General features: G+C 36.8%; 4 protein-coding genes across 9 annotated transcripts in view; 2 read left to right on the top strand and 2 right to left on the bottom strand.

The window, feature by feature from the left end:
* Nucleotides 1-596: 596 nt before the first annotated feature.
* Nucleotides 597-5,201, bottom strand: LOC114365742 (cytochrome P450 4C1-like). The gene is made up of 9 exons (NM_001437136.1): nt 4,987-5,201; nt 4,787-4,896; nt 4,316-4,406; nt 3,227-3,409; nt 2,169-2,557; nt 2,016-2,084; nt 1,767-1,935; nt 1,435-1,614; nt 597-1,034 (listed from the first exon to the last, which is right to left on the bottom strand). Exons 1-9 carry the CDS (start codon nt 5,135-5,137, stop codon nt 874-876), a joined length of 1,503 nt encoding a protein of 500 aa, NP_001424065.1. The 5' UTR covers nt 5,138-5,201; the 3' UTR covers nt 597-873.
* An 845-nt stretch (nt 5,202-6,046) lies between these two features.
* LOC114365784 (uncharacterized) lies at nt 6,047-7,811 on the top strand. The gene is made up of 3 exons (XM_028322453.1): nt 6,047-6,246; nt 6,605-6,816; nt 7,205-7,811. The coding sequence occupies exons 1-3, from the start codon at nt 6,205-6,207 to the stop codon at nt 7,401-7,403; spliced, it is 453 nt and encodes a 150-aa protein (XP_028178254.1). The 5' UTR covers nt 6,047-6,204; the 3' UTR covers nt 7,404-7,811.
* A 506-nt stretch (nt 7,812-8,317) lies between these two features.
* LOC114365764 (myrosinase 1) lies at nt 8,318-17,382 on the top strand. 3 transcript variants are annotated; one of them, XM_028322419.1, is made up of 9 exons: nt 8,318-8,424; nt 9,529-9,620; nt 9,917-10,185; nt 10,303-10,707; nt 10,805-11,107; nt 11,401-11,538; nt 11,610-11,716; nt 14,662-14,797; nt 17,286-17,382. In XM_028322419.1, exons 1-9 carry the CDS (start codon nt 8,381-8,383, stop codon nt 17,304-17,306), a joined length of 1,515 nt encoding a protein of 504 aa, XP_028178220.1. In that variant the 5' UTR covers nt 8,318-8,380; the 3' UTR covers nt 17,307-17,382. The 3 variants fall into 3 exon arrangements, with proteins under 3 accessions (XP_028178220.1, XP_028178222.1, XP_028178223.1); XM_028322421.1 differs by lacking the exon at nt 17,286-17,382 and adding an exon at nt 16,067-16,102; XM_028322422.1 differs by lacking the exon at nt 17,286-17,382 and adding an exon at nt 15,640-15,739 and having other exon boundaries at nt 8,319-8,424.
* A 198-nt stretch (nt 17,383-17,580) lies between these two features.
* Nucleotides 17,581-19,800, bottom strand: part of yki (Transcriptional coactivator yki) — a 42,840-nt gene continuing 40,620 nt past the window's right edge. For all 4 annotated transcript variants that reach the window (XM_028322425.1, XM_028322426.1, XM_028322424.1 and 1 more), the window contains exon 6: nt 17,581-19,742. In XM_028322425.1, the coding sequence (XP_028178226.1) occupies nt 19,647-19,742 (96 nt within the window). In that variant the 3' untranslated portion in view covers nt 17,581-19,646. The remainder of the gene's footprint in view (nt 19,743-19,800) is intronic.

Below are 19,800 nucleotides of genomic sequence, written 5' to 3'. Positions count from 1 at the left end.
CGTACATAAGTAATTTTCGATATTTTGTAACGCAAGTTTGTAATTATTTAGTAAACATTAAAAAGTAAATGAAAAAATTCAGGATTTCATATGCTTAATCTATCAATGTAAAAATGGGCAATTTAAACGAATAAATGAACGCATACATATAAAGGTATTTACTCTTGTGCTATGACCGTCATTATGCCATTTACTAGTATATGTTAAAACATTTTTTTTATATCAAACTGCTCTATTTCAGTCAAATATTGTGTAGTTTTTCTTGTACATATTGGAAGTATCAATTAATTTCGATAACCTTAGCAGTGAATAGTGTAATAAGTTCAAGGTACCTTAAGATAATACCATAAGAAAATCAATAAAAAAATATCACTGTGTTTATACAGATTCACGCATACAAAATGATGGATACTTCTGAAATGTAGAGCTTTACATTTAACAGTCACCGGAACGTCATAAAATGAAATTAAAATACACGCTTTAAAACTTGAATTGATATAATAATCATAAAACGTGTAGATTCATTAAATAGAATACTTTAAGGCAATAGATAGATGTTCATTTTCAACATTAAGTAAACCAGAAATAGTAGGTACCTAAATGAACAAAAAGACCAAATTACAAAACTCAATAAGCGCATAACAAATTTTTATTTGGCAGATACAATACAAATGCATGATAGTATAATTTATATAGATATGCCTCAACAGAGATGTAATACTTCTTATAAAACACACATTAATCTTGTAGTAGGAATACCTACTAACATTATTTATTTAACAAACAAACGACAACTCAAACATAAAAGTCACTTATTAAGGAATGTTACCTTTATTTTCGCCTTTCTATCTTAACTTATGCTTAATATTTCGTCTATTTTCTCTTGATGAATTTGACGTATATCGGATGGGAGGTCCTCAGAACAACGTCGGCTGTGATCTCTATGTCCGAGTGGCCGGTCACGGGCTCCAGTCGGAATTTCCGTAGAACAGCTGCTAATGCTGCTTTCATTTCTATCATAGCAAACTTTTGACCTGTAAATAGGTATTAGATATTAGACACTAGGTAGAGTTGATACACCCTAATAAATATGCTACGAGATTTCCAATTGAATATTTAACAGTAACTCATTCATTTATGATTCACGAGTTCAATAAACTCGATCAAATCAAATTGAATTTAATTAATTTATGTGCTCTTTATCTGGATACATTTATAGAAAACGTACTTTTTTTTGCAATATGCACGTAGCTACAAAAGATGTTGGTTCAAAAGGAAGAGAACTTGCTACGACGTAGCACAGACATACAACCGAATTTATTAAGGTTAGATTTTGCTTAAAATATTTGTACAAGTTATTATCTGTAACTTTCGTTAGGGTTACATAATTTCTAGCGACACGTATTATTTAAAAATATTGTGATAGGTACCTACCTATACAGTTTCTAGGGCCAGCACTAAACGGTATATACGCGTACGGATGGCGCTTCTGACTATTTTCAGGGAAGAAGCGCTCAGGATCAAATTTCAGTGGATCCTTGTACAAATCCTCTCGTCGTTGCATGTCGTAGATGAGCACTACGCACATAGTTCCTTCGTCTACGGTGTAATTATCTAAAAACAACACAAACAAGATTAATAACTTATCAATTTTAGCGATTTACTATTAATAAGACTGATAGTTTCGTAATCTGCATAATTATCGTCTGTTGTAGATTAGTATTTTACTATCGAAATAGACATGTAAATATTTAAAAAAATCTTACCTAACTGGACGGTTTCTCCTAATCGCCTAGCCATGAAGTGCACTGGCGGGTAGAGTCGTAGAGTCTCTTTAATACAGCACTCCAAGTAATGCATCTTTGAAAAGTCGTCCATAGAGGTCGGTCTATCAGACCCACCAAATATTCCGTCAAGTTCAACAAATATTTTGCCCTAGAAATAATCACAACAAAAATCATTAATTAGAGATCTCAGTACTACAAATTACTTGAGAAAATTGTATAGGTAAGTACCTGAATTTTGCTGTCGTTGGCGATTGACATCAAAGCAAATGCTAAAGCTGCAGCAGTAGTGTCGTGACCCTGTTTAAATAATAATCTATTTTATCATTGTTAGCCTAATAACTTTATTTTCTTCGTGGTTCATTTAAAGTAAGTAGTTTTTACCTCGAACATAAATGTGTCCACTTCTTCTTGCACACCAGTATTATCAATTAATCCTTTCTTTTGAGCCGATATCAAAAGGTCTAACATAGCCGTCTTCTTTTTGGTATAGAAAGTTTCCTCTTGGTCAATATTATGTTCATTGATATCGATTCCGAATTCTTCTACATAATGTCTCCGATCTTGTATAATCCTCTTGGTAAATGTGTGCACAGTGTTCAAGTGTTTTTGCTGTCTTCTCCCAATCGTGGACAGAGAGAAAAAGAAATCTATCAGGTAAATCACTTTGGTGAATCTCTCAACGAACATCTTTCCGAGTTCGTATATTGCTTCTTTGTACTTCATTGCTACTGAAGAAGTTTCGTCAGAGAGGTAAGTACCCATTGATGTTTCTAAAATTAAAAGAGACCTTTATTTTATAGATAAATACCCAGTTACTAAAATATCTGATTTATTATCGCCTTTTTATAAAACTGTTAAACTGTAATAATTGCATTACAATTGCTGAAACTAAAACCCAGCGTAATGTTAACAATTACTCCTTACATTCGTTTGAAGGCAAATAGTTGGATAAATGTAAAATATAATTATTAACAACTGTAATATTTACATTACTAATTAAGATTGATTACATAATGCACATATCTATCAAACTATAATTCTTGACTTTACATTAATTAATATTTTCAACATTAATTAATCATAATGACGAGGAGCGCGCAAAAATAATTGATATTAATAGGTAGAGTACTATTTATTTTCGTAAGTATTTAGTATTTACATTGTGGTATTAGGTAATAAGTAGGTATTATTACTTTAACCTAATTAAACTATTTTGGTTGAATTCTAAATTTAAAAAAACCGGCCAAGCACAGGGCTAAAAAACAAAATTCTAAAAGCTTTCAAATAACTATTAAATTAGCTTTTTTTGTTTCTTTCAATGTTTGTGAGTTGTAAACAAAAACATCCCAGACTTCCACTGATATGCAAAAACTATGGTTTAATGGCGTGCCAGTTCATAAAAGTATGAAAGATATGTCGTCTCAATAAATAAGTCTTACCGCATATAGAATTCAGGGTGAACTCCGAGATGAGTGGCACCACGTCGACTTTGTTCCCATCCAGCTTCTCCAGTGACTTGGCCATTCGCTGGCTGTTCTCATCCAGGGTCACGCTGAACTGCTTCAGGATGTTGAAGTGGAAGGCAGGCGTCAGAATCTTTCGGCGTTGCTGCCATTTTGCACCTTAAAATTAAATTATAATTAAAATCATCTATGTTTTCATATCAAGGTTGAACCTGAAATAAAAATATGTACCTATCTAGAGAGAGCAATGCAGTTTGTGGCACTGTATTTTTAGCTGCCAAGATGTTAGTACCTAAGCGGGCGTCCTTTTTGGCATTCATTGTCGTTTTATATTATGTAGGTTAGATTCCTTGTAGTTTCTATTATTGATTCAATACCCGTAGCCACAAGAAAATATGTGTCATCATATGATATCAGACCATGAGTAACTGCGGAATAATTTACCTAGGTAGGTACTGAAGTCTATCTTTCAGTTTCAACATCAATTAAAAGCTTTAGTTATCAATGTAGACACACGAACGATTTGGTAAACAAGTTGCATTATTTTCTTTAGTTAGAACATACGGTACCAACGCAAATAAAAATTCTGATTCAATTAATCGCACAAGTTTATTGAGTAAAAAATATATTGTGATCTACGAATAATGACCTCGCGTGTAGCAGCCTTGTTAAGTCGAAGAAACCTAAATAAAAGTGATTTATCTGGCAAAAGTTTCTGCTACAGCACATGGAGTACAAGAAACGTTGAACCATTAGGTATATCAATATCAATTAAGGGTCGTTGACTTGAAAAGGCAATGGCCTAATTATTAAATAATAATAAGTCATTATTATTGATAAAAAAAGCTCTGAAATGTGCAGTGGTTGATTTATTTGGCCCTCAAAGTTCAACACTATTAAAATGTGATAATTTTATCTCGTTCAGACCGAAGTTCAACATTATACATAATATTTGTATTGATGAATGGCATGTAACATTTCCCGTGAACTGATAAATTATGTCGTTTTATTTACATTTTTTTATCTGAAACGTGGTAACATGTTAAAATATTTAATATTACTTACCGTTACTCAAAAGAAGTCCATCTTGCAGCCATGGTTTCAAAATCATGTACAGCGGACCTTTGTTATTATGTTTTGTGCTGGATAACACTTTCTGTAAAACATTAGTTCGTTCGTTTATTCGTTTCAGCCGAAAGACGTCCACAGCTGGACAAAGTTCTCCCCCAAGCAATTAGTAGGTAGAGATATTCTGTAGTTGAAATGAGTGGTCTATCAGGCCTATAAATAATCCAAAATGATTTAATTCTTATCTCATTCTTATACCTAATAATAGTTTTGTCAATTATCACTATGGCGATTAATTATAACATTATTAAATGCTCTATTGTAGGTATATTGATATACTTATCAACCTATACGTGCAAGAATAGGAAAATTACAAAAAATTTAACAAAATTGGCATAATTACGTCGAAGGACTCTTTTTAAGATTAGGTATAAAGCCGTAACTTAGAATAGAATTTTAAAATCATACCTCAATATCACTTGGTTCGTAAATCATAACAGCTGCAAAAGGAAACGACCAAAATCTGTATATTTTTTCATATTTTTGTGCGTATTTTCTTGGTAGCTTAAAAAGCTCCACTGAAATCCGAAAACACTATGTTACCACTGATTACATTAATATAAATTTTATGCTTATATTATTTTATCCATATTTTTTATTATTTTTACCTGGTGAAAGCAGAAGTTCTAATGCATTTCCGACTATAAATTGGTCTTTCATTCCTGGTATTTTCCTCAACGCCCGTGCTCTCACATTATAGTTAAACACCACATGTGTAAAAAGCAAAAATAACGCAATAGCAAATAAATAAATAAACATTTTTACTAGACGCTATTCGGCTAGCGCCCCGCTTTCACAAATGAGCATTCAATGCAGGGTTTCAATATTTATAATAGTATTAGATTAAATTTTGTACGATGGACTTCAAAATAAGAACGAACTGATAAGTTTTATTTATTTAATACAAACAAATTATTGATATCGAGGCAGATAACGTTAACTAAAAATACTCATATTTTTGTGAATATAAAATGTGTATGAAATAGACGTAAATATAGGTACGTATATCGTCTAAAGTTAATTCTGTCGACATCATGTCGGCTGAAGTTGTACTTACAATAATTGTTGCGAATTACCTGTTATTTTAACATCATCAAACATGTTTTATTAAAGGCTACTGTTTCATGAGCTTAGACTCTAATTCAGCTACATTTAATACAATCCCAACTAATATTATAAATGCGAAAGTAATCCCAACTAATATTATAAATGCGAAAGTAACTCTGTCTGTCTGTCTGTCTGTCTGTCTGTTACGCTTTCCCGCTTAAACCTCGCAACCGATTTTGATGAAATTTGGCATAGAGATAGTTTGAGTCCCGGGAAAGAACATAGGATAGTTTTTATCCCGGTTTTTGAAACAGGGACGCGCGCGATAAAGTTTTTCTGTGACAGACAAAATTCCACGCGGGCGAAGCCGCGGGCGGAAAGCTAGTATAAATAATAAAGCACAATAATATTCTAAACGCAAGCAAACCCTGGAGGAACTTATATGTTGTTTTATAATTGGTTTACATAATTAATTATGTAACGTATTAGGTTGTTAATTAGGTCTTATTAACTACATTATCTTTGACGTTGAAATAATTTTAAAGTTGATAATGATAAAAATAATTATGGTTTTATTAATCTATGATTATGTCCGTGTCAATGTCAATAAGATGTCCAAAGATGACAAAACGTATGAGTTTAAAGTGCAATGTTACAAAATGAATAAAAAATAGAAAAAATATAAAATTAGATCATCTGTTATAAATTACAATGCAAAAGTATGAAGTTTGGGAATAATATTAGTGACCCAAAATACCAAAGCCAAAACTGGGCCCAGTATGAAACCATATCGCCGGGCTAACAAAGTTTTTATGGTTCAAGTAAGAGTGCAGTTTTGTTAAAATGTAATAATTTATAAACACTTTGCAAGTTAAGGAAACTGTCATTGCAGCCTACTTATAATATTGTGTGATTAGATAGGATCTACTTACTACAAATCTCAGATTAATGGACATCTAAAAGTTCCATTTTACCCCCTTCTACTGGGTACTTTATAGCTACAATTGTTTTTAAATCTTGAACGCCTATAAAACTTCACCAGCAATGGTTAACGGATAGATAATGCCTGCCATGAAGCTCGCGAAGGAAAACTATACATTAATTTATTTGTGTATGAATTTATCGAAAATGTCACGAATATTTGATGGAATTGTGTGTAAAGTATTATCTCTCTAGCAGCTACGCTCGGCGTCGCGACTGGGTCGGCTGCGAGTGCTTGCGCGCGAGTTCGCCAACGATGTACACTCTCTATGGCGATATGGCGCGCCTTTTCCCACCTTCCTCAAACTCATTGGAACTATGCTTCTGTGTCTGCTCGTCATTATGCCCCTTATTTACCCGGTGTTCATCTTAGTGATGACTTACTTCACATATGAGGGGCTCTATTTGAGGTAAGGAGGAGTAAATCAATAAATATCTTTAACGTCTACAAGCAGAGACTGTCATCGAAAGTACAGAATTCAAATTACTTTTTCGGTCGCGTGTGTTTTGCTTCAGTAGCCTTTCGCTTCAGCGTACCACCATGAATGTTTTTCGCTAAAACGTACTTCGTTAAATGGACCTTCGCCACTACGTAAGTACGGGACCCGTCTCTAGCCCATGTAGCGCCCGTGAGCAATCATTAANATCAATTACCTTTAGTAATCTCTAGTAAGGGTGCTGCGCCCCCATGGGACCGTGCACCCGTGTGCATCATACACCCTGCACCATGGGTAAAGCTGCCTCTGTCTACACGCATAATTTCATTCCATTTTCTTACATGGAATCGTACAATTTCAGCTGGCGCCTCGACCAACCATGGCGGTTTCTTCCCACGAGCATCATGCGGCGAGCACTTGCCGTGTTCTTCCGCCCGTGCAACTTGCACGACGTGTGGAAGGTCCGGGAGGTGCTCACCAGAGGCATCCTGCTCGCTCACTCGCTCGCCACCTCCGTGGACTATTTGTGCGTCATGCAGGGACTACTTGACGAAACCTAAGCTAGATGAAATTTTATCGGACAGCTGTTTTTAAATAAGTTTTCTGTAGAGACCACATTTTACGTCCTTTTTGGACTTTGAAGAGTGTTGAAACTGCAACTGCGTGAGGTGCTGACAGGGCCGGTTCCATTCAGGAAAATGGCGAAACTTGAACTGTAGATAATAAACCTCGGGAGATATAAACACTTGTCTTATTTTAAACAAGAAGTCGAGTAGGTATTACGATAAGCAAGCCCTTGTGCCGTCCATGCGACTTACACAATGGGAGAATGATATCTTCTGACTAATTTCGAATACTATTCGGAAAAGCCGTCAATCCTTAGTAGGTTATGTTTATGAGTTGAGCGGTAAATTATCTGAATTAATTTTTAGATTTTAAATTTAATTAAAATGATAATTGGGTAGGTAGGTTCTTTCCTTTTTGGTCAAGTCATCCTTCCTTAATCCGTTGTCAATGCAATCAATGGCATCGAAGCCTTTGTAAGGTCGAGCCGTAAATTAAGGAAAAAATATAATTATAATTTTTCCTTAATTTTTGTTTTGGTAGCTTAGTTTTCAATTTTCAAACAAAATATCCTGTTTTAATGAAAACTGTTTATTATTGAAAATATTTCTGAAATAGTTTTGTACCTAAAAACCCAATTTACCTCGTAGTCAATGCTTCTCATCATAAAAATATCTAACTATGAGATGACTTTTACTTTAGCTATATCACTATGATTGACTGTTTTATCTTCATGGACCAACAAACACTACTTGAACATTGACTTATCCGCGAGTTAAAATTCTCAAAAAGTTACAATTACATAAGTAACTCGCGGGTGTTATCGAATTATCTTATTTTGACTTTATCTGTAAGGTGAGAAATTCAATGGTGATGCCTCTTGAGATACCGTTAGTTCAGTAAAAAGGTGTGTCGTTGCTGCGTGCCGGCAGTGCGCCAAGGAATCGCGGCTCAGCGGGACGTCACTCTCAACATGGCGAGTTGGACGCTTATCGGACTGCTTGCTCTCTGCCACACGTGAGTACCTTTGTTTACAAGAACAACTCCCAACATCCTCAGCAAGGCCGTATGGTCCGTTGACCAATAAAAAGCATGAGGTTAAGTTTTATCGGTCAATGCTTCGCAGATGAACTTGAGCTGTCGACCTGTGATTGGCATAATTTAGGTATTCAACCGAACTGTTATAGTTAAATTACTTACTCAACTCAACTTTGACACCTATAACTATTTATTGTTTGTTATTATGTTACAGTTATCAATATTTGTATGCAAACGGGACGTTACTGGAACTTACCAATTGCATGATATCGACTCTGGACGACAAATACTCGTACATGTATTAAAATGACGCTTTTGATCAATATTTTAATCATGTCCACATTTATACAGCCAGAATCACCTATTGTTTGTTAGTAATTAGTCGATATCTACCTATACAGTGCACCCATTTTTTTATAAACACTATTATGCCTGTGACAGCCTGTGTCATAGCCTCATATTACTGAGAGTTTGCTAGTTGGTGCTAAAAATATGTTTAGAAATACTGTTTCATCCCATTGAAAAAAAATATTTTTATTTAAAACTTGCACATACATACAAGTACCTACACTGTGGCGGACTTAATGCCGGATAGCATTCTCTGCCAACCAAAATGATCATATTTTTTTCATTTCTCGTGAAACTTATTTTGATACTCAGAAATTATTCTTTTATTAATATTANTTTATTATTTAGGTATGTACCTACTTTTAAAGCTTAACAATTTAAACAAACATCTATAATTGCCTAAGTTCAAAATGCGTCATTTTATAACATACACAATCAGGAGAGGGCTAAGTTCAAGTAATATGATTCTTATTATTAAATATATTGATAAAAATAAATTATATTCCTCAATTTAACTAGGTATCATAACAAAATAGATAGTAAGTTGTTAGGTTTTTATCACTATTATTTATTACATAGAACCACGCAAAACTTTTGAAACAAACGTCCTGGGATATGCTACGAGAATCCCTGTAGAAACTACGACATCGTAGTCGTAGTCCTGTAGTTCGTAGCAACTTGCAACTCGTAGCATATTTTTTAAACAAAAATATTTCATGACACTTTTTTTTACAGATGCCTTGCAGGGTACACCAAGTTCCCTGAAGGCTTCACTTTTGGGATAGCGACTGCTGCTCACCAAATCGAAGGTGCATGGAATGTCAGCGGTGAGTTCTTAACTTCTTACACAATAAAAATAACATTTCTTATCTTGTTTCGAGGAGGATTATAAATGTCAGTATTGACTATTGATAGTCATGGCTTTATCTAATAAGATGTACCTATGTGCCCACCCGTGTAGTAGATGCGTACTAGATATAAGTGGTCTATGTTAGATGAGAGGTATCCTCGTGACTTAGATTAGTCAGACACTTGATGGAGTTCCGTTTCGTTATGATAAACAACTTATTTACACTTGAATATCATTGCTTTTAAAAGCATTATAAATTACGATATATTCCAGGAAAATCTGAAAATGTATGGGATCGCCTTTCCCACACTCGTCCCGAGCTGATCGCTGATGGGACCAACGGAGACATTGCTTGCGACTCGTACAACAGATACCAGGAGGATGTTGATGAGCTGGCTTACATCGGTGTTGACTTCTACCGGTTTTCTTTCTCTTGGGCCCGCATCTTGCCCACTGGTCGTGTAGACTACGTCAACCCTGACGGTATCCGATACTACAACGACCTGCTCGATGCCCTCGCCGCGAAGAACATCGAACCACTGGTAAAGGCCGAGCAAATTAATTTGACAAAAAGGATAAACCGAATAAAGGAATACAACAATCTTCTATGTAAAATTACCTACTTTCATAATATTAGACCATTTCTCTCTTTATTTTAGGTTACACTGTTCCACTGGGACTTACCTCAAACTCTTCAAGATCTTGGAGGATGGGCCAATCCTAAAATGATTGACTATTTCCGCGACTACTCTGATCTTTGTTTCCGGGAATTCGGTGACAGGATCAAGTCTTGGATCACATTCAATGAGCCTTACGAAATTTGCGAGGATGCATACGGCGACATTAAGAAAGCGCCAGCCATCGACAGCCACGGTGTTGGCAACTACTTGTGCAGTGACAACCTTTTGAAGGCTCACGCTGAGGCGTACCATTTATACAACGAAACTTACAGATCAGTACAAAACGGCAGAATCATGATCTCTATTAATTCTATCTGGTACGAACCTGCTGACCCCAATAACGCTGAGCAAGTTGCTTTGGCTGAAGTTGCAAACCAGTTCAAGGTAGTTTTTGCATGCTATTGAATTGACTAATAAGGTGTTGTTCATTTATTCTCTCATTGAAACGTTTACTTTACTGTTATATTCCTTTTTGATTCAGTTCGGTTGGTTCGCACACCCTATCTTCACTGCTGAAGGAGGATACCCTGCAGCAATGGTAGAAAATGTAGCCCAGCAAAGTGCAGCTGAGGGTCTTCCCAAGTCTCGCCTGGAGCAGTTCGATGATTACTGGCTACAAAGGATCAAGGGTACTTCTGACTTCCTTGGCATCAATCACTACACCACGTTCTTGGTGACCGGTCCGGGTGTGGATCCTACCGCCAAGTCTCCATCTTGGTTGAAGGACATTGGAGCTGTTACTACTATGGAAGTTGGTGGAGATTCTGCTTCTGAATGGCTCAGGGTAAGACTTCTATCAACCTGTTTGTTGGAAATTTTCTTCAAACATTTCTTCAAATGACGTCCACTGCTGGACAAAGGCCTCCCCCAAGGTTTTCCACAATGCACGGTTCTGCGCTGCCCGCATCCAGGCTCTTCACGCGACCTTTACCTGATCGTCGGTCCACCTAGTAGGAGGCCTGCCCACGCTACTTCTTCCAGCCCGTGGTTGCCACTCGATTACTTTTCTGCCCCAACGGCCATCGTCTCTACGAGCTTCAAACATTTGCCCAACAATAATTTTATTCATGTTCACAGGTGGTCCCTACTGGTTTCGCCAACTTGCTGCGCTGGTGTAAGAGCACCTACAACGACCCACCGATCTACATCACCGAGAACGGTTTCTCAGACCAACCCGGAACTTTGGAAGACTACGGCCGAATCGCTTACTTCAACGTAAGTCATGTGATTTAAAATATATATTTATCTAATCAAAACGCGAAATTAATCGCTTTGTTGTTTTGTAGGATTACTTGGGAGAGATTTTGAACGTTATCTACGATGATGGCGTTAAGGTCCTCGGCTACACCGCTTGGACTCTGATGGATAACTTCGAATGGAGAGCTGGATTTTCGTAAGTAGACAATATATTACATAAGTAATACTTACATGAATCATGTGTTACCATTAACCAATCAATTCCGAGGCACAAGTTCTGTAAAAATTTTTTACAGAATTATAAATTACTAGCGGCCGCCCGCGACTTCGTACGCGTGGATCTCGTTTTACCCCCTTCATCTATCTTACACGGTTTAGATTTTTTCATACAACTGTTTTTTCCCGCTAACTCCCGTTCCCGTGGGAATTTTGCAATATCCTGTTGTAACTAAGCTTTGAGTTTACTAAGGTACCTGCATGCCAAATTTCAAGCGTCTAACTTAAGCGGTTTAGATTTTTCATACAAAAGGATTTTCCCGCTAATTCCCGTTGCCGTGGGATGCTCCTAAGTATACTATAACCTGCCCAGGAGTATATATGAAGAATAATTGTACCAAGTTTCGTTAAAATCTGTCGAGTAGTTTTTGTTTCTATAAGGAACATACAGACAGACAGACAGACAGACAAAAATTTTACTCATTGCATTTTTGGCATCAGTATCGATCACTAATCACCCCCTGATAGTTATTTTGAAAATATATTTCATGTACAGAATTGACCTCTCTACAGATTTATTATATAGGTGTACCAGAATCTCATGGCAAATAGGGAAAATAAACTTTGTTGAGAGCAATACTAGGGAAATTGGAATAAACGATCTTGATACTGTTTAATTTTTTACTTTTATGACTTTAATATTAATGAACATGAAGTACGAATATACATTTTAGGTAGGTATGTGTATGAAGAATGTTGTTATACATCAGGTTTTTAACATAGGAAAATGTCTTGGAAATTAAGTGAATCGTATATTACTTTAAAGTAACTAATTTTATTATGCATCATACTTTTAACTTATCACTTCATTCAGAACTAGAAAACGATTCTAAGAACTCCACTTGCATTTCTTGTTCTTCAATAGACAGAAGATCAAGATAGAGAGGTATTTGTAAATAAATTGCTCTTCCAGCATTTTAATGGAGAAGTTCCTGATGTTAAAAACACTAATTTCTCTGAATGGGATTTAAATATATACCAAAACTAAAAAAAGACGGTGAAGTTTTTTTTGAAATCGATCAAGAAATGTCTGAGAAATAAATTATTTAAATTACCTACATATTTTCGCGTGGAACTGAAACATAGGCGGTGCCGTTCTTTTTGTATAATATGGCCAGGTCTGGGATATTTTAAAAAAAGGTTACAAAATTTTACTAAGAAAGAATCTTGTGTGACCCTAGCTGAAAAATTAAAAACTGCTAGATTTAAAAAAAATGAACCTGTCAACAGCACTGGCTGGATCAGGGGTGATTTACTGTTTGTACTCCAAATGACTGTCGTGAATACACCGATCAAAATGGCGTGAATAGTTATGCGCAATTTTAGGGCTATGTAACTTATTTATTTGTAGAGATATTTTCATGATTATTTCACAATTATTATTAGTTTTACTTATATTTATTTCAAGTTTATTTAAAAGAAAAAAATTAGAAACTTCTCCATTNGCAAATAGAATGTTGGATTAGCTGGTTTTCGACCACATTTAGGTAGATGCCATAATATTATGTCCAGATCGGTTTATCGTTTTTAGGGTTCCGTAGTTCTGACAAGGAACCCTTATAGTTTCGATATGTCTGGCTGTCTGTCTGTCCGAGGTTTTGCTTGGAAACTACTGGCACTAGAGAGCTGTAATTTTGTGGAGGTATGTATATTGATCACGCCGACAAAACGGTTTGGCCGGAGGATAAGTTTCATGTCCTAAACGTGTTATGGTGAGACTTCGGAGTTTGCTTTTATGCGCTAGTGGGTCAGCTAAGCATTAGTCACATCTAGCTGAGTTTGCAACAGTCTAGTGGCTTTAAGATCATTGTTCACATCTGAGGAAGGCCTCAGTTGTTTCTGGTGACTGAGCTACTTTACTAGTAAATATTATTGATATTATGTTGTAGAGGACCGGATCAATTATGGAGTACTGGGATACTCAAGCTCTGCAACTAAAAAAAATCTTGTCACAGAGTTTGACTTGAAACTATGCCATAAATTGATGGTCGATTACTACATGGGCCATACTTAAGCAAGGGGATAAACGTCCAAAGACGGTCTTTTCCCACAATTTTGACAATACAAGAGTCCAGTTAATAGAACGATAGGATGAGACTTTGTTAGCCGGCTTTCCAGCCTTATGGATAATTCACCAAAGCTAAGGAATTGGCTTTGCGAGGCTCTCACTCAGTATGTTGGCCGTTTGATGTAGTGGTACGTTCGTAATCTATGCCGGAGGTCGCGGATTCGATTCCCGCACAATAGAAACATTTGTAAAAAAAACAAATAGTCAGTGCAGTATAGGAGTCGGCGCGCCGACAGCCGATCGTCGGCGGCGGCGGCGTGAAAAATTTCGCGGCGGCGGCGGCGCGCCGGCGTGGCGCCCACCTCTAATAGATAGAAGATAAATGGGGATAAACACTAGATTTATCCCCATTTATAATTTATAATATTTTATAAAATCACTTTGAAATGAATACTAAGACAAGGAAAATTACATTTTGACAGCTTATAAAGAAGGATTGGTGAACTACCCACCAAATTAATTTAATCAATAGTCTAAATAAAAAAAAGTCTTGCTGACTGAGAAATTCCGTACTACGAGTTCAATGCGTATTTACAATTAGGTACTTTTCGTACTTTAATACCCTAGTCGGCTGGAAAAAATCTCTGTAGCCCTTCACACGGCCACACTGTTAACTATCCATTTCCGTTTTTGCTCTCGCTCTCATCAAATGGTGATTCTTTGCGATAGAACGAGACGACATGACAGGCAATGGATAGTTAACGCTGTTGCCTATGGTACCAGATAATCTAGACACAATACAAATCAATTGTTACCACGAGTTAATGATGTGAAAAAACAATAAATAATACTTCCAGCGAGAGATTCGGCTTCTACTACGTGGACATCACGGACCCCGCGAGGCCGCGCACTCCCAAGCTGTCGGTGGAATACTTCAAGAAGCTCATCGCCACCCGCGAGCTGCCTCAGGACGAGATCTTCAAAGACCCCGCCGTAAGCACTCATACATAAGTAATAATAGGTGGTGGTAGTCAACATACCTACTTTACAGTGCATGTAGATAATGCCTAAAGGCCGATTCACACATATCAGTGAAGTCACAGTTCAGGCTCAATACCGGCACAGTGCGAAATATTATTTCATACAGTTTCTATGAACGCATCCCCACTTGTCAGTGTCAGTGACGACACAGTGCTCTCAGTGTCAGTGCCGACACCGGCAATCACGGACATATTTTTTGTCGGATCACGGACGCCGCCGCGGCATCAAAAACAAAATAACTTAATTCATAGTTTCTGAACAAGAATATTGAAACAGCTCTCTGACATTTTAAAATGTTCAAAATATTTCACTGACGCAACACTGTAGCACTGATACTGAACTGAGCGGACACTGTGACGGAACTGTGGCTTCACTGATATGTGTGAATCGAGCTTAAAGCTTCAATCACACCAACGGACGACCAATGACAGGTCGCGCGACCTGTCCTTGGCCTATGATCGCGCCGGCGATGGCGATCTGCAGTCAAGTCATTGGTGTGGTTGAAGCCTATCTGCTCGACGCATCGACAAATTCAAGGAACGTGCAGCGCCTAGATGAAAAAAACGGGAGATTGTGCTTACAAAGCACAAACTACAGTTTCTTTGAAAAGTTTACGTCCAGATTCGCTATCTCCATGGGACTTAATAAAGGAAGGATGGATGGATATTAATAGTCTCCACATAGCCTATGAGGTGAATCAGTTATTACGGGCTAAAATTTAGTTCTGCTAAACTTGTGAGAGTTGAAAAAATAAAGCAAGTCTTATGCTTAAGGTGGTTTTTGTATGCTTACAGGTGAGGCGTTCATAAGTTGCGAGTGGATGCTTTAGCTTTACTAATACCAAAGTGCGTAATGCATGTAAATTTAATCTGAATAAAATGTAAATATTTAATGTGCATGTGTTTTTACTTTAATCTCGAATTGAAAGAACATTTTAACCCTTTAAAATAAGTAGCTATATTAATGTTTAGCTAACATATAAAGATACATAGTATATTATTATGGTAGACTTCATATTAATATGTAGATAAGTAGATGGTAACTTTTAACTGTAATCTGCTAGAACCGTGCATGTTGAGTGTAGGTTAAAAAACTGTATACTTCTTACATAATATGCTGTCAATTTAAAAAGGCACTTGATAATTTACGAATAGGTAACGTCATAACGATGCGTACGCGCACGTACATAAATATTATCAAAAAATATGTTTTCATCTACAGAGTGTCCATACCGAGCTGTAAATCATTTGGAAGTGTTGCTGAAGTATAAGAATAGGCACATCTTTAGCTTTATGAATAGGAACGATATTAAAATAAGTATCCACAAGAAAAGCTTTTTTACTGATTTCTCGTAACTACCACTTAAATATGGCTAAAATGGGATCATAAATCACAGGGAANACAAGAATATTGAAACAGCTCTCTGACAATTTAAAATATTCAAAATATTTCACTGACGCAACACTGTAGCACTGATACTGAACTGAGCGGCCACTGTGACTGTGACGGAACTGTGGCTTCACTGATATGTGTGAATCGAGCTTAAAGCTTCAGTCACACCAACAGACGACAAATGACAGGTCGCGCGACCTATCCTTGGCCTATGATCGCGCCGGCGATGGCGATCAGCAGTCGTTGGTGTGGTTGAAGCCTATCTGCTCGATGCATCGACGAATTTAAGGAGCGTGCAGCAGCTGAATGAAAAAAAAAACGGGAGATTGTGCTTACAAATCACGAACTCTATTACACAGTCCCCTGCTGGTCGTAAACCTTCCAAAGAAATTGTTCTTTGGAAGGTTTACGACCAGCAGGGGACTGTGTAATAGAGTCGTAGGTTAGCTATCTCCATGGGACTTAATAAAGGGAGGATGGATATTAATAGTCATCACATAGCCTACGAGGTGAATAAGTTACTACGGGCTAAAATTTAGTTCTGCTAAACTTGTGAGAGAGTTGAAAAAATAAAGCAAGTTTTATGCTTAAGGTGGTTTTTGTATGCTTACAGGTGAGGCGTTCATAAGTTGCGAGTGGATGCTTTAGCTTTACTAATATCAAAGTGCGTAATGCATGTAAATTTAATTTTAATAAAATGTAAATATTTAATGTGCATGTGTTTTTACTTTTTTCTCTTAAGATTTTAACCCTCTAAAATAAGTAGCTATATTAATGTTTAGCTAACATATAAAGATACATACACAGTACATATGTATATCATTATGGCAGACTTCATATTAATATGTAGCTAAGTAGATGGTAACTTTTAACTGTAATCTGCTAGAACCGTGCATGTTGAGTGTAGATTAAAAAATTGTATCATTCTTACATAATATGCTGTCAATTTATAAAATGCTGTACTTTATAATTTACGAATAGGTAACGACATATCAATGCGTAAGCGCACGTACAAAAATATTATCGAAATATATGTTTTCATCTACAGAGCGTCCATACTGAGCTGTAAATCATCATAATTGGATTTTGGAAGTGTTGCTGAAGTATCAGAATAGGCATATCTTTAGCTTTATGAATAAGAACGATATTAAAATAAGTATCCACAAGAAAATCTTTTTTACTGATTTCTCGTAACTACCACAATATGGCTAAAATGGGATCATAAATCACAGGGAATGAATTAAAATTAATAATAGGTATTAAAACAAATATTTATTTCATTCATTTATGAATATCAAATTATTTACAATGAAATTAAAGTAAATTAATTCATTACTCTTAACATTTTTATGAATTTCATTGTTATGACATTGATACACGTAATACATTACACTACAGAGAAAACTTGCATCTGCTATCAGACTGAAAGATATGTTTGTAATATAAAGGCTATACTTAAGAAATAAACGATATTTTACACTTGATATATTGTTCCGAATATTATTCTTCGTAAGCGAGGCGCGGCGCGCGCGCCGGCGACTGTAAGCGACTGGAATGTTTCTCGAGTGTCGCCGCAGCGACGGACAGACTGTAGTGGCGCGACATCGGCGTCGCCGGCCACGAGTAGCGGGCGTCGGTGGCTCCTTCGCTCCACCGAGCTTCGGACACAGGGGGAAGGGAGCGAGAGAATAATAACCCGAACAATATGAGAAGCTTCCACTTACGGAGTACAAAGAATTACACGATACAATATAAAGTACAACAAATGGATCTACAGAATACAAAATAAAATGTATCATCAACCCAGCACCGTTACCTCTAATTACAGTAGTTACACAGATGCTTACACTTGCTATCTATATCATAACTGAAGATTACATTAAGTCTTATAAGAATAAAGTATTTTACTAATATGGCAAAGTTTTCTATGTAGCATTTCATAAGGCCTAATTTCGAATTGTATAATCAAGCTAGCTGAATCATCACACTCATAATAACGAAATCTAAAGACTAGGTGGGCTAAAAAGTAATTTTGAGAAGATCTGACGTTTGTCAAGATACGGATGATGGATTCATTGAGTCGATAAGATAAAGGAAGTATTCTAGGCGACGGTAAATAATGAAAATATATTTGATCCTATCTAAGTTGGCACCAAATTGGACGTCGGATCCATATTGCACAGGCCTACCCGTCGCCGTCCGCACCCTACAGTCGACACGTCTCCCGCGCAACCCCTAAACATACCAAAAAATAATCAAAAATTTACCTACTTATTGACTTTCCGAAGCTTCGTTAGAATCATCTAAGTCATGTCACATCGCGGCGAAGTGTCTCGCGCCGCTCCCGCGCTCTTGCGCAGCGGGCGCGGCTCACTTCGGCCAATCATTTAACATTACAATAACCACAGTAATAGTTGCCAACATAATTAACTACTTCACGATTAACGATAAAACTTAACATCTATCATAATCTCCAAAAATACACAAGGACGGTGTAAGTCGACAAACACATAACTACAAGTTTACATAAGTAGTTTTACAGTTATATCAAATTAATATATCAAATGTTCGACAATAGTAGTGTAGAAATATTTTAACATTTATCTAAATTACAAAACACAATAAATAATTTTTATAAAGGCACAATAAGGCACTGTTATGTCAAGATGTTATCACAATCTTAAATTTATTGATAATACATTAATTAGTATTTATATTCAGCCAACATTATGTCTAGTTTAAATACGCATGAAATAATAGGATTTCCGATAGTCTTAGGGAGAAAGAATATGGGAAACCTAACTTATGAATTGAATTAGTGTTGCAACACAGCTTCTTTCGGTTATGAAAGAAAGGTTGCAACGGGCCGGCCGGGCCGTCCGACTCGCGCGAGCCGCGGTCACGCCCTACGCGGGCCTGTCATTCCTCGCTGGCACGCAGCGCAAATCATACAAAAGGCTTCTAATTCTAGACAATGTAAACTTTTTGGATACATTACATCACCGTCTGCCGTAAAACTCAATGCCCGTTTAAATGATACAGTGTAAATACATCTCCACGAATTAGAACAAAAGATACTTCAGTTTCGGACACACGGTTAAATATCAGAATGGAAAATGACACTCATCACCCAGAATTCCGTGTTTGTGTCTCATTCGAATAAATGCAGAGAGGACAAAACGAATTCTGAATAATAAGTGGTGCTAGACACGAGGCCGTCGTAACGGTGCCGATACCTCTACAGTCACTCGTCAGACATAAAAATCACGTCAGTTCAGACACACGTTGCACTATTGTCATTTTAGTGAAATGTACACCTTTACCGGTCACCGACATTCGTGGCGGTGGACGTGTGAAGCGGTAAGTACGCTAAATTAACGATATGATCTAATTTGAATGTTTGTAAGGCCTACAGCCAGGTCAGCACGTTGTCCGGCTTGCTCGGGGTCGAGTTGATCAGCGACTGCACGTCGTCCAGCAGAATGTCGTTTGTAAACTCGTTCAGCTGGAAACAAACGAGAAATCTTTTAAAAACAACGCTCACGGAGCTCCTATGCTCCTAA

The sequence above is a fragment of the Ostrinia furnacalis genome, unplaced genomic scaffold (genome assembly GCF_004193835.3).
Source record: "Ostrinia furnacalis isolate ACB-3 unplaced genomic scaffold, ASM419383v2 OfSCF7642, whole genome shotgun sequence".
NCBI lineage: Eukaryota > Metazoa > Arthropoda > Insecta > Lepidoptera > Crambidae > Ostrinia > Ostrinia furnacalis.
The sequence above is the reverse complement of the archived record's forward strand: the minus strand, read 5'-3'. Positions and strand labels throughout refer to the sequence as shown.

Coding starts and splice junctions, on each gene's coding strand:
- LOC114365784 (XM_028322453.1), top strand. CDS start 6,205: ATGAAACCATATCGCCGGGCTAACAAAGTTTTTATGGTTCAA. Junction 6,247..6,604: donor ACAAAGTTTTTATGGTTCAA/GTAAGAGTGCAG, acceptor TCTCTCTAGCAG/CTACGCTCGGCGTCGCGACT. Junction 6,817..7,204: donor TATGAGGGGCTCTATTTGAG/GTAAGGAGGAGT, acceptor GTACAATTTCAG/CTGGCGCCTCGACCAACCAT.
- LOC114365764 (XM_028322419.1), top strand. CDS start 8,381: ATGGCGAGTTGGACGCTTATCGGACTGCTTGCTCTCTGCCACAC. Junction 8,425..9,528: donor CTGCTTGCTCTCTGCCACAC/GTGAGTACCTTT, acceptor TTTTTTTTACAG/ATGCCTTGCAGGGTACACCA. Junction 9,621..9,916: donor AGGTGCATGGAATGTCAGCG/GTGAGTTCTTAA, acceptor GATATATTCCAG/GAAAATCTGAAAATGTATGG.
- LOC114365742 (NM_001437136.1), bottom strand. CDS start 5,137: ATGTTTATTTATTTATTTGCTATTGCGTTATTTTTGCTTTTTACACAT. Junction 1,936..2,015: donor CCAACGACAGCAAAATTCAG/GTACTTACCTAT, acceptor GATTATTTCTAG/GGCAAAATATTTGTTGAACT. Junction 1,035..1,434: donor TGGCCCTAGAAACTGTATAG/GTAGGTACCTAT, acceptor ACCTATTTACAG/GTCAAAAGTTTGCTATGATA.